A 12,247-nucleotide genomic window follows, 5' to 3' on the forward strand; every position below is an offset into this window, starting at 1 on the left:
TAGTAAGATGTGAAATGTATGTGCAATGAACAGAGTCTGCACTTTAAATGGTTAAATCTGAAAGATGATCAGTGATCCAGTGTTATCCTGATCCTTTCCTGTTGCGAACTTAAGTAACACCTCCCTTTCAAGGACAGCATAAAGGGTACTTACTGATAAAACTATACACTCACCCATAAAGTGTGCTCAAATGGATAGGGACAAATAACCCTATCCAGACTCAGGTGGTGGGAGGCTTTCAGCACTCCAGTCCCCACCAGCTACTTGTTATACTAGCCTGTTACTCCACGGTCTATATACCACAGTCTGCACAAAGTAGTCAGGTGGGGTCATCATAAAAGGTGGCTGGGTGTTTGTGAAACCCACGTGGTAAATAAAGACCTAGCAGTGCTCTCATAGAGCATATATATACACTATTCTTAACCATTCTTGCTACACTAATTTTGTCTTTATTGTATTGCTAAATCTACAATTATATTTATTTTACAGTTTGGTAATACTTACCTTTCTGTGCAATGAATTTAAAAAATAGAAGTATATATTTAATGAAAAATTAAGAATCAAATTCATTTCCAAGAAAGCTGATGATGAATGCATAATTTGTACAAAATAACGACATTTCCTATTCTCTGTGGGGACCAGAATGATATCACTGATCGCATGAAAACCAAAAGAAATAAATCTGCTGAAGAAGCATCAACATATACTTCAAAGGCGACAATTTAACGTGTGCAGCTGCAAACGGTACATTTAACACCATTCTGTAAAACATAACTTTTTATTTACATCAAACGACTCTTCTAAATTTTCACTCACATTCTCATCAACATACAAAAAGCAAAGCTGTTCATATGTTGGCTTTGCTGACAGAAAAACCCTGCAAAAAGCTAAAGGATACCAGTTTTACATCAGTGTCATTAGGTACTTCAAATAGAAAATCTGTTCAACCCAATACGGTTCAATTTTTCTCATCATATTATAGAATCAAAATAGAACTTTTGGAAGGTCATTATATTGAAGGTGAAACATATTTTTGTGACTGCTAATTTAAAAAGTACAAAAATGAAGATAGAGTTATTGGTTCTTAAGCTGATAATACAAATACAAATGTTGGTGGAGCAAACATTTAAACACCGTATAAGAAATAACATTCTCAGTGAATTTTTAAAACTATGAAATAGAAATTTACTAGTAATTAGTTGTGGTACACATGAAATTCATAATTGTTATCCAAACAATTCTTATCCAAAGTACTGAGGTATTCTACCAATCATTTAGACATTAGAGTTGCATAAATTACAAATATATTTATGTATCCATAGTTAAAGTGACTGAACTATAAAATTTCTGTGACAAAGCTGATGCTGAATACAAATAAATTCACATGACATTATACAGGCACTTTGGATTTTAGAAATTTGAGCCTTTGAAGAACTTCTATGAAATCAACCTAGTTCCTAAAATGGCATTGATCTCTTTTTTTTTTTTGTAAATGAGTCCTCAGTTATATTTTGTTCAAAATTAGTTGGAAATCTCTGATTAAAGTATTCAATGGTGAAGCATCAAATTTTTCAGTTTTCCAAGCTTTTAGAGAATTGCAATTATTGAAAATCAAACATAAAGACAACACTGAAATTTATCCTACAAATTACAGAAAATAAAGAAATGAAAGTATATCAGCAAACATGATTCAATTTTGAGTTTATACAATTATACTCAGAAATATCTTCATTTGTGGGAAACTTTTAAAACATTTTATTGAACTATTTACACATACAAAAAAGTACACATATCTTAAGGCTGTGTTGTCCAATACTGTAGCCACTAGCCACGTGTGACTACTGCATACTTGAAATGTTGCTAATTGGAGTCTGTAAGTGGAAAATACACACTGGATTTCAAATACTTGCTACCAAAACAGGTAAATATCCCAATAAATATTTATATTGATTTTATGTTCAAATGATAATATTTTGGATATACTGGGATAAATAAAATATAAAAATTAATAATTTTCAAACCTTTTTAAAATGTGGCTTTTAAAAAATTTTAATTTACATAATGTGGCTCACATTTGAATTCTACTGGACAGCACTGTCCTAAAAGATACCTTGATGAATCTTCAGAAACTGAACTTTCCATGCAACTAAAAGCCATATGAAGAGACAGAACAGCACCAGCGTCTCAGAGGTCGTCTTCTCCTCCATTCCAGGAACTACCCTCCTCTCCCAAGGATAAACCACTATCCTTCCTTTTAACAACAAGTATTATTAGTTTTACCTATTTTTGTACTTTTATATAAATGTATTCATATAGCATGTGCTTTTCTAATACACTCAATGTATTTGTGAAATTCACCCATATTGGTATGCTAGTTGTAGTTTTTCATTTTCATTGTATTTCTCTGTATGAACATGCAATTTATCCATTTGACTGTTAGTGGGCATTTGGGCAGTTTATAGTTTCTGGCTATTAACCAATAATGCCTCTACAATGTCCTAGTACCTATCTTTTGACGAATATATGTATTCATTCCCATTGCATACCATGCCTCAGGACAGAACTGCTGGATCATAGGTATACACATGTGCAGTTTTAGTATTTATTGCCAAATGTTGTGTCAACTTTATGTAATCAAACACCACACCAACTGTTGTTCCGCATCCTTGCCAACGTTTGTCAAAGGTACTCTGAACAAAGGCAAAAAGACAATACCTGTGAAAATATTTCAGTTGAAATACTTATACAATTTAATTTTTAAAAATGTAATTGTGACTATCCTCTGTTTATCTCTTAGCCTACCAGGTACCTGAGCATCTATTGGAGAGTTTTGTTCTCACATGGCAGAGAGAGAGATTGAGCAAGCTTAGCTCCCTTGTGCATGTCTTATCAGGACACTAATCCTATCATATCAGGGCCCCACTCTTAGGACTCATTTAACCTTAACAGACCCCATAAAGGTCCTATCTCCAAATACAGTCATATTGGAAGTTGGGTGTTCAAAATATGAATTTTGGGGGAACACAAACATGCCGTCCACAATAGCTGGTAAGTGGTGGGGCCAGGAATCACAATTACATGACCATGAAGCGCCTACTCCTAACTTCTATACTTCATTGCCTCTTTACATTTACTATCTTCCAGAAGACTGGGGGATGGCGAAAGCTCCAGAGAAGTGCTGACTGTTGACTGAATGCTTGGTATCCCCTGCTTTAAAATTTTTATATTATGTAAGACCTATTATTATATTAGTTTACTATGACAACATATGGTACTTATCAAAGTACTTACTTTGATAAGTAAGTGATAAAGCCCTATTTGTGGACCAGGGCAACAAAGCAGGGAAATTTTCAGTATGGAAAATACTGTGGGCTAAACTTTAAATTTTTACCTATCACTTTAATAAAATATTTCAGTTTTAGAAGTCAACTCAATCTGAAATTCACCCTTACATAAATTCAATCTGCTGTATCACTTCTTACAGAAACAGCCTTCTAAACTGCCAATTATTTACTATTTTTCTGAAGGAATTAGGTATTCCTTATCCCTGTGGAAATCAAGGTAGCAGAGATTCTTTCTTAAGAATTTTAACTTTGAACCTGAATTTTTTACTAGGAAGGTTTAATTTTTTGATCTCTTAAGAAGAAAATTCCTACATTTCTATATATGGTGAGCAAAATGGGAATAACAGAAATAACAAAAAGAGAGCTCCTTTTTATTCTTGCCATTATTTTAACTTTATTAAGAGGATTAATATTAAACAACTGAAAAAATTAACACCCGCTAATAATCAGATACTCTGACATGTTCTTTCAGCATTTTGAATATGTCATCACACTATCTTCTGGCCTCCATAATTTCAAAAGACAAGTCAGCTCTTAATCTTATTGTGGCTCCCTTGTATGTAATGAGGCCTATTTCTTGCTGCTTTTAAGATTCTCTTTGTTTTTCAACAGTTTGGCTATGATGCACCTAGTTGTGGATTTCTTTCTGCTTACCCTACTTGGAGTTCGTTAAACTTCTTGGACATGGAGATGAGTATTTTTCATCAAATTTAGAAGTTTTCAGCCATTATTTCTTAAAACATATTTTCTGCCCCTTTCTTTCTCTCCTTATCGCCTGGGACTTTCATTACATATATGTTGGTCTGTGTGCTGGTGTCCTACAATCTCTGATACTGTTCATTTTTCTTTGTTCTTTCTGTTCTTGAGACTGGATAATCTCTATTAATCTATGTTCAAGTTCACTAATTCTTCTGCCAGCTTAAATCTGTTGAGTCTGTGAATTTTTCATTTCAGTTATTGTACTTTTCAATTCTAGAATTTCTACTTGATTCTTTTTAAAAATTTAGATCTCTTTATTAATATTCTGTCTTTCATGAGTCACTGTCATAATTGTCCTTCAATTCTTTAAAGGAAGAAATTTTCCTTTAGCTCTTTGAACACACTGAAAAGGAATTGCTTTTAAGTCTTTTGTCACTACGAACCATCATTTGAGGCAGAGTATCTACTGCCTGCTTTTTCCCCTGAGTATCAGTCACACTTTTGTGCTTATTTGCATGTCTTATAATTTCCTGTTAAAAACTGGATATTTTAGATAATATACTGTAGCAACTCTGAATTCTGACCCCTGCCTCCAGCCTGTTGTTGCTGTTTTCTGTTTGTCTACTTAGTGACTTGCCTAGTTGTGTGGAGTCTGTTTCCCCAGCAGTGTGCAGCCTCTGATGTCACTGCTTAGTTTTTTTTCTTTTTAAGCCTTGCTTTCTAGGGGGTTGCCCCTGGGTCAGCATAACCTAGTGGTCAGCCAATGATTGGTCAGAGGTTTTGCTTAAACACCTTGAGTCAGAAGGCTTCTAATCCTTTGCCATGGGATCTGTGTGTGGCTTACTTTCAAAGTGCAGGTAGTTTATCAGTCTACCCTGTATTCAGCCAGGGACTAGCAGCTTTCAATGGCTCTCTCTGTCCTCTCTTGAATAGGTGTAGCCTTGCACATGTACATAGCCTTTTGGACCATGAGAGGTTAAGTGTGATCTCAATAAGGCTTACTTTAGCTATCTCTTTCCCTAGGTTTCCCTGATAAATTTCTGGCTAGTCTGCCATTTTGTTGCTTCCTGAAACATTAGTTTTCTCCAATTGTTTGCCACAGAGACTGCTATTGTTTTCAATAACAGCCCTGGATATGTATTTTTCCAAGTGCTATTCTAAATAAAGTCAGCTCCCTCTGAGAGGACAGCAGAGCTGCCAGTCCTCATGGCTCTACCCTGCCCAGGGTAGGACTTGAGGAACCACAGAGCTAAGGGAGATGGGAGCAGCTCCCGACAAAAATGCCAGACTCTCACTGTTCTTACTGAAATTCACTAGCTTTGTTTGAATAAATGCCTCTCAATATATATCCTTTGGTTAATTTCCAGAGACCTTAAATGGGTTTTTGTTTGTTTACAATTTTGTTAAGTTTAATCACTGCTTTTTGGAGAGAGAATCTGCCAAGCTCCTCACTCAGCCATTTCAAAAGTGCTGCTCCTACATTTTATTTTAAACTGGCCCCCCCCTGCCATAATGTGCTATGGATACAGAACAAATATTAAACAGAACCATCTACTACACTTTGAAGTGCCCCACTAAGCATATAGTGGTAATCCAGTGCAATTTAGAACCACTGAAGGAAAAACCTTCCCCAAACCAGGACCAATATTTGGGTCTCAATCTCTTCAGAATTCATCAATATTATGAGAACATGAGACTTTCTATACTTACTCTTTTTAAAAAATACTTCCTAGCTGTAGTTGATAACAACAAACTGTATATAAAAAGAGACAAGGAAGGCGGGGAGGCCCATGGATGGAAATGTGTGTGTGTGTGTGTGTGTGTGTGTACTGGGCGGGGGGGTCAAGAATGGAGAGAGGGTCAAAAAAGAGGGTCAAAAATTAGGGCTTCCCTGGTGGCGCACTGGTTGAGAGTCCGCCTACCGATGCAGGGGAGACGGGTTCGTGCCCCGGTCCGGGAAGGTCCCACATGCCGCGGAGCGGCTGGAGCCATGGCTGCTGAGCCTGCGCGTCTGGAGCCTGTGCTCCGCAATGGGAGAGGCCACAACAGTGAGAGGCCCGCGTACCGCAGGAAAAAAAAAAAAATTAGAGAAAGGGCCTTCCCTCATCCCCCATCAGAGCTGGCACCCAGGGGAGGGTTCTTGAGGGAGCTGTGAGGGTCCACAGACGTGCCTCAGCCTATGAGATGGTAGAAGATCCAGCATCCAAAAGTGACCCAGTGACTGGCCCAGCTGAGCTCTGACCACTTGTGGACAGTGTATGCCATGCTGTAGCCCTGCTCCTCTGTGGTATCGTCCACATCAACGTCAAACAGGGAGCCCAGGTAGGTCAGGTGGAAGATGGCCAGGGCCCCAAAGAGCAGATTTAAGGCTCGCACCCCCAAGCCCAAACGATGCTGGTGTGAACAGTCTGGTGGGCACCTTTTCGACAAGACACAGGCACTGAGGATCCGAGCCAGGCGCTTTCGGAGGATGTGCTCCACATAAGTGATAAATGCCAGGGACAGCAGCACCGCAGCCAGGTGGAAGCTAAAGCCGTGCAGGAGGGCACTGGTTGCATAGGTGACCAGCACGGCTGAAAAGGTCCCGAGGTGGAGAGCATTCTTGAAAACATAGTTATTTAGCCAACAAGACATGGGCAGGTTCCAGCTTGTGACAACTTCCACCATGGACCGGGGCAGCTCCACATTCAGTGGCTTAGAGACCGTCAGGTCCCATTCCAGGTGACCCTTCTCCTCGGTGAAGCCAGCCCCCGCCAATGTGGCTGTGGCCTCAGATAGAAAGCCCACAAAATAGTTGCTGAAGTGGAAGGAGACAGCACTCTCGTAGGCTCGCAGCCACTTGTGAAGGAGGTGGTCACCATCAAGGGGAATGAAGTAGGGGAAGAGGTAGGGGCCCACACAGGTGGACAGCACAAGGCACAGCAGGGCCAGCACCAGGCTCTGGGCCACCTTCTGCAGCCACTGGCGGCTCAGCGGGAGGCCTTGGACAGCCTGTAGGTAGCTGTGGAAGGATATCCAGGGCCCAAAGACGATGGTGCCCACAAAGTAGAGGTAGCCCATGAACTCCACGGGCGAGGGCACCACACCCACCTCGCCCCGGTCCAGATCGAAGCCCAGAGACACTGCCTTCATGGCCACAATCATCTGGGCCCCTCGCATCTTGTGCCATGTCACAGTGTCCACCATGTGCATCTCACCCATAAGTAGGTAGATGAGGATGGTGACGGAGAGGAAGACGCCACGATGGGAGGAATGTCGGCAGAGGAACAGCACGAGGTAGCACAGAAGGCAGAGCAGCATGACCCAAACCATGTGCAGCTGGAAGAAGTGGTAGAGGCTGAAGAACCCACCTGCCACGGTGCTTGCATGCTTCAGGTAGGATGGCAACCCAAGCCTCCCGAGGAGGCGGCAGGCGAGGCAGATGGCAAGGAGCAGCCAGATCTGGTCAAGGCCCTGCTGGGCAGTAGGCAGGAGACAGCCCTGTAGGAGCTGCTGGAAAAATTCCTGGCGGCTGAAGGTGGCCATTGTGGACCCCCACGGATGGATGAACAGATGGATAGGCTTGGCAGTAAAGAAGCTGCGGTCCAGGGGCCCAGGGACACACCACCGCCACCACTGTCGCCGCCTCCTCCGGGCAGCCTCCCCCGCAAGCTGCAAGGCCGGGACCAGCTGAGGCTCCCAGGGCAGCACTGTATACTTACTCTTAAAGACTGGGTAAAATAGATCTCCAGACAAAGGCAAGATTAGGGGTAAATAAAGGGACCACAGTCAGTAAAGCCTGAAGTCACCCTACCTGGGCTCGCTCCTCATCAAACTCCAGGCAGCCCATACCATCCAGTCTCTGGAGATCAATCCAACCTTTCCAGATAACACAGACTCCATTCAGAATCATGGGAGCCTTCAAATATACCTAAGACACAGAGAGAAGGATGAAAACCAATGATAAGCCATCAGACACATAAAAAACAAAGGATAAACTTAACTTATGAAAACTGTTTTTTTGGGGGGGAAAAAAAATAAATTATAAAATTAAGAATTGTAGGAAAGTATACAAAGCATAGCCTCTGACCATATTCTATAAATTAAGTTAATCTGGTTTACCAGGATTTTATTTCTAGTCACAATTTTTCCAGATTATTTATTTTTTTAAAGATTTAATTTTATTTTCATTTTTGGCTGTGTTGGGTCTTCGTTGCTGCGCGTGGGCTTTGTCCAGTTGGGCTTCTCGTTGTGGTGGCTTCTCTTGTTGTTGAGCACAGGCTCTAGGTGTGTGGGCTTTAGTAGTTGTGGCACGCGGGCTCTAGTAGTGTGGCACGCGGGCTCAGTAGTTGTGGCTGCGGGCTCTAGAGCACAGGCTCAGTAGTTGTGGTGCACGAGCTTAGTTGCTCCGCGGCATGTGGGATCTCCCTGGACCAGGGCTCGAACCCGTGTCCCCTACACTGGCAGGAGGATTCTTATCCACTGCATCACTGGGGAAGTCCCTCCAGATTATTATTTTTTTATTTTTATTTTTTTTTTGCGGTACGCGGGCCCCTCACTGTTGTGGCCTCTCCCGTTGCGGAGCACAGGCTCCGGACGCGCAGGCTCAGCGGCCATGGCTCACGGGCCCAGCCGCTCTGCGGCGTGTGGGATCTTTCCGGACCGGGGCACAAACCCGCGTCCCCTGCATCGGCAGGCAGACTCTCAACCACTGCGCCATCAGGGAAGCCCCAGATTATTTTTAAAAGGAAGTTTTACAGATTTTGTAAAAACTGTAGTAAGGTGATACTTGAAGTGACATTGTTTCTTTTGCAGCGGAAGCTAGGACAATCAGGTACTTTGCTTTAATTTTTGAATCTTGAGTAGGAAGACATAAAGATGTAAATCAACTGGAATTGACTAGCCCCTGAAGAGAGCACGCACTGTTTCTCCCTGTTTGGATACCTGGAGCCACCCAAGGTCAGGTTCTTCATATTTCCTTTCCGTTTTATAAGCTACATCATAGATTCCTGGTAAGTAATGCTGTTTTTCTTTCTTTTTCTTTTTTTACTTAAGTTAGCCAGAGTTGATTTCTACCACTTTTAGCCAAAGAACCTTAACTGATACAACATTTATTTATGCATACTAAACATAAGAGAGTTCTTCTGTTTCAAGTATATAACCCTCGAGCAAAAGTCACTTTAGGTATGATTTCCAAATTTAAATCACTTTCATTTTTGATCACCAAATTAATTTTCATATTGCCTGTAAATATATTTGTTCTCAAGGGCAATTAAGGATCCATCAAGAAAGGAAAGGTGCTAATGCTATCATCTTGAGGTGAGTATTTTACTGTGATATAGTAAGAAAATATAAAAGAGAAGAAAAGAGAAATTTGTTAGTTCTTACAATCTCCCTCATCATAACAACATTTTATTCTAATAAGTACTTCAAAAAAAAAAAACCCCAACATTGTTATTTTAGGTCTTCTCTACCTCATTTAACACAGGCTTCTGGATAAAAATCAGCATAGATTTTTTTTTTTATCATTTACTGCCTTAACAAGATCTTTTAAATGCAGAGGATGCAGGACTTCAATGAGTTTTCAAAATTCCAAGTTATCCAATATATCTTTATAAATAAGGTTCTTCATCTGCTTACATCAAATATATTTTCTTCGGATAATCTCAGTGCTTTTGTGAGCTAAAATTAGCATTATTTATTACCTATAATTATATACTCAGTAAGGCAGTTTCTCATTTTGAGGAAAAAGCTGGAAGCATCAACTTTTTCTTTACTCAATTCAGCAGTTTCTTCAACAAAAAAAAATCATGAGGCATTCTTGTTTTACAGAGGTTTAATAAAAATAACTTATTAAATTATTAATTATGTCAGTAATTAAAAATATGCAACAAAAATGACTACTGAGACACCTGTAAAATAAAACCTAGAGGACTGGGCTTCCTTGGTGGAGCAGTGGTTGAGAGTCCGCCTGCCAATGCAGGGGACACGGGTTCGTGCCCCGGTCCGGGAAGATCCCACACGCCGCAGAGCGGCTGGGCCCGTGAGCCATGGCCGCTAAGCCTGCGCGTCCGGAGCCTGTGCTCCGCAACAGGAGAGGCCACGACAGTGAGAGGTCCGCGTACCAAAAACAAAAAACAAACAAAAAAAAACCTAGAGGACTTATGCCTTCTCAGTGCATATTTAAGCCATTCCCCTCCACTAGTAAACACAACTGTTTTTCCTGTTAAGGGTCCCAATAAACCATGCTGAATCAATTTCTACTGATATTGGAAAAAAAGCCAAAAACATAAGGTTCCATTTCTCCTCCCATTTGGACCAAGGGAAACAGTCTACAGTTATAGCTGAAACCGTTTAACCACACATTTCCTTCTGTTCTGATAAGTGCTCATTCCTTTCCACACTGTGAATTTAAAACTCCACTGGTATGCACCTAAGTTGAACAAGTAACTGTGACGACCTCATATTCGATACCTCACTAAACCTAAAATAACCCTCTGAATTGCCTATTAATATAACTTGACTTACCACATCTACTAATCAAGATTCCCACTTACTCTTTCCAACAGAGGAGTGGGTGCTACACAATCAGGAGCACAGCATCTCACTTATCTATCTACCTCATTATTTTAAATTCTCACACTAAACAAAGAGATAATCCTCATCTAATAGCAGAGAAAGGTCAACTTCATGATCAGATTCTATATTCTTCATCAATGACTTACATCTTTTAGATTCAAAGATTCCATAATCTAGCTTATTCATATTACCTTCCATAGTCAAAAAATATTTTCCTTACGAAATTACCAAGCTCGTAAACAGCTGATTTATCACTTCTTTATAAAAGTTTTCTCATGACTAAGAAAACCACTGATCTGCTTTGGAAAATTCCTAAATGGGTTCAGAAAATGGCTACCGTTCATAATCAAGGCTAGTGCCTGGAACTGTAATTTAAAATATTTAGATGATCCTGTGATTTACTTAGATTGTTCACATTTAAATAAATACAGTTTTATGTGTAGACCTTCAAAGTAAACGCTTGGCACTTTCGTACATTCATGAATACCAAACCTTGAAGTACAAAGAAAAACTCTCTTACTTTGGCATTTTGTAATGTAATTTAATAATGTCATTTAAACATTCAGACATTTTTCACTGAAAATAATGATGGTTTATTTCATACTGTGAAAAGAAAATGTATTAGAATATGACCTAGGGTTTAAACCCACTGTCCTAGAACAATTAAATGTTTTATATAAAATGAATTCTATAAAGCCTTTAAAATGGGTAATATTCAGCTAATCACACACAAAAATAACAAAATAGCTTGCTTATCTTTCCAAAAGTAAAATATTAGAGGATGTGTTTAAGACTTCACAGAAAGTTAAAAGTGACTGCAGCCTTACATTTTGTGTTCTTTTGGAAATAAGGTAAAAGTATTGCACAATTTTTTAATCAGCTCAATCTCTAAGTATCAGCATTTGTGATGTTATTTCAATCCATATTACACAATCACTTTTCTTTCACATTTGTAGCTTTAAATTCCACATCACTGTAGCAGCAGAGCTTCAGCAAAAACATGTACGCACCAACTGTGGCATTATCCATATAATGGGATACCATTCAGCCATAAAAAGGAATAAAGTAGTGATACACGCTACAACATGGATGAACCTTGAAAACATTATGCTAAGTGAAAGAAACCAGAAAAAGGCCACATACTTTATGATTCCATTTATATGAAACATCCAGAATAGGTAAATATAGAGACAGAAAGGATATCAGTGGTTCCCAGGGGCTGGGGGGAGGGGGGAATGAGGAGTGACTGTTAATAAGTACAGGATTTCTTTTTAGGGTGATGAAAATGTTTTGGAATGACAGAGTGGTGACAGCTGCACAATTCTGTGAATATACTAAAAATCCCTGGATTTTTAGTTAATTTAGTGAAGGATGAATTTTATGGTCTATGAATTTTATCTCAATAGAGCTATTATAAAAAATATTTGCAATAAGTTTTATCTGTTACATAGGTGACATCTACAAGATATGTATATGGAGATTTTTGAGCAGGCAGTTGCATATAGGATTCTAGCACTCTGTGAAGAGGTATGGGCTGATGATACAAACCTGGCAGCGATCAACAACACAGTGGTATTTATTTAAATCCAGGGGAAAGGAAGAGATTACTCAAGCAGTAAGTAGAAGGAGAAAAGAGGGGGACCCAT

General features: G+C 39.8%; 1 protein-coding gene across 4 annotated transcripts in view; it reads right to left on the minus strand.

Moving 5' to 3' along the window:
- CBFB (core-binding factor subunit beta) overlaps positions 1-12,247 on the minus strand; it is a 59,826-nt gene that overhangs the window by 18,589 nt on the left and 28,990 nt on the right. For 3 of the 4 annotated variants that reach the window (XM_029205891.1, XM_029205901.1, XM_029205911.1), the window contains exon 4: positions 7,837-7,953. In XM_029205891.1, coding sequence (XP_029061724.1) covers positions 7,837-7,953 — 117 coding nt within the window. Of the gene's footprint in view, positions 1-3,954; positions 7,362-7,836; positions 7,954-12,247 lie in introns of those variants that run through there. The other variant, XM_029205920.1, reaches the window with a different exon arrangement.

This window comes from Monodon monoceros, unplaced genomic scaffold (assembly GCF_005190385.1).
Source record: "Monodon monoceros isolate NGI ecotype Baffin Bay Population unplaced genomic scaffold, NGI_Narwhal_1 Super_Scaffold_10, whole genome shotgun sequence".
Lineage (NCBI taxonomy): Eukaryota > Metazoa > Chordata > Mammalia > Artiodactyla > Monodontidae > Monodon > Monodon monoceros.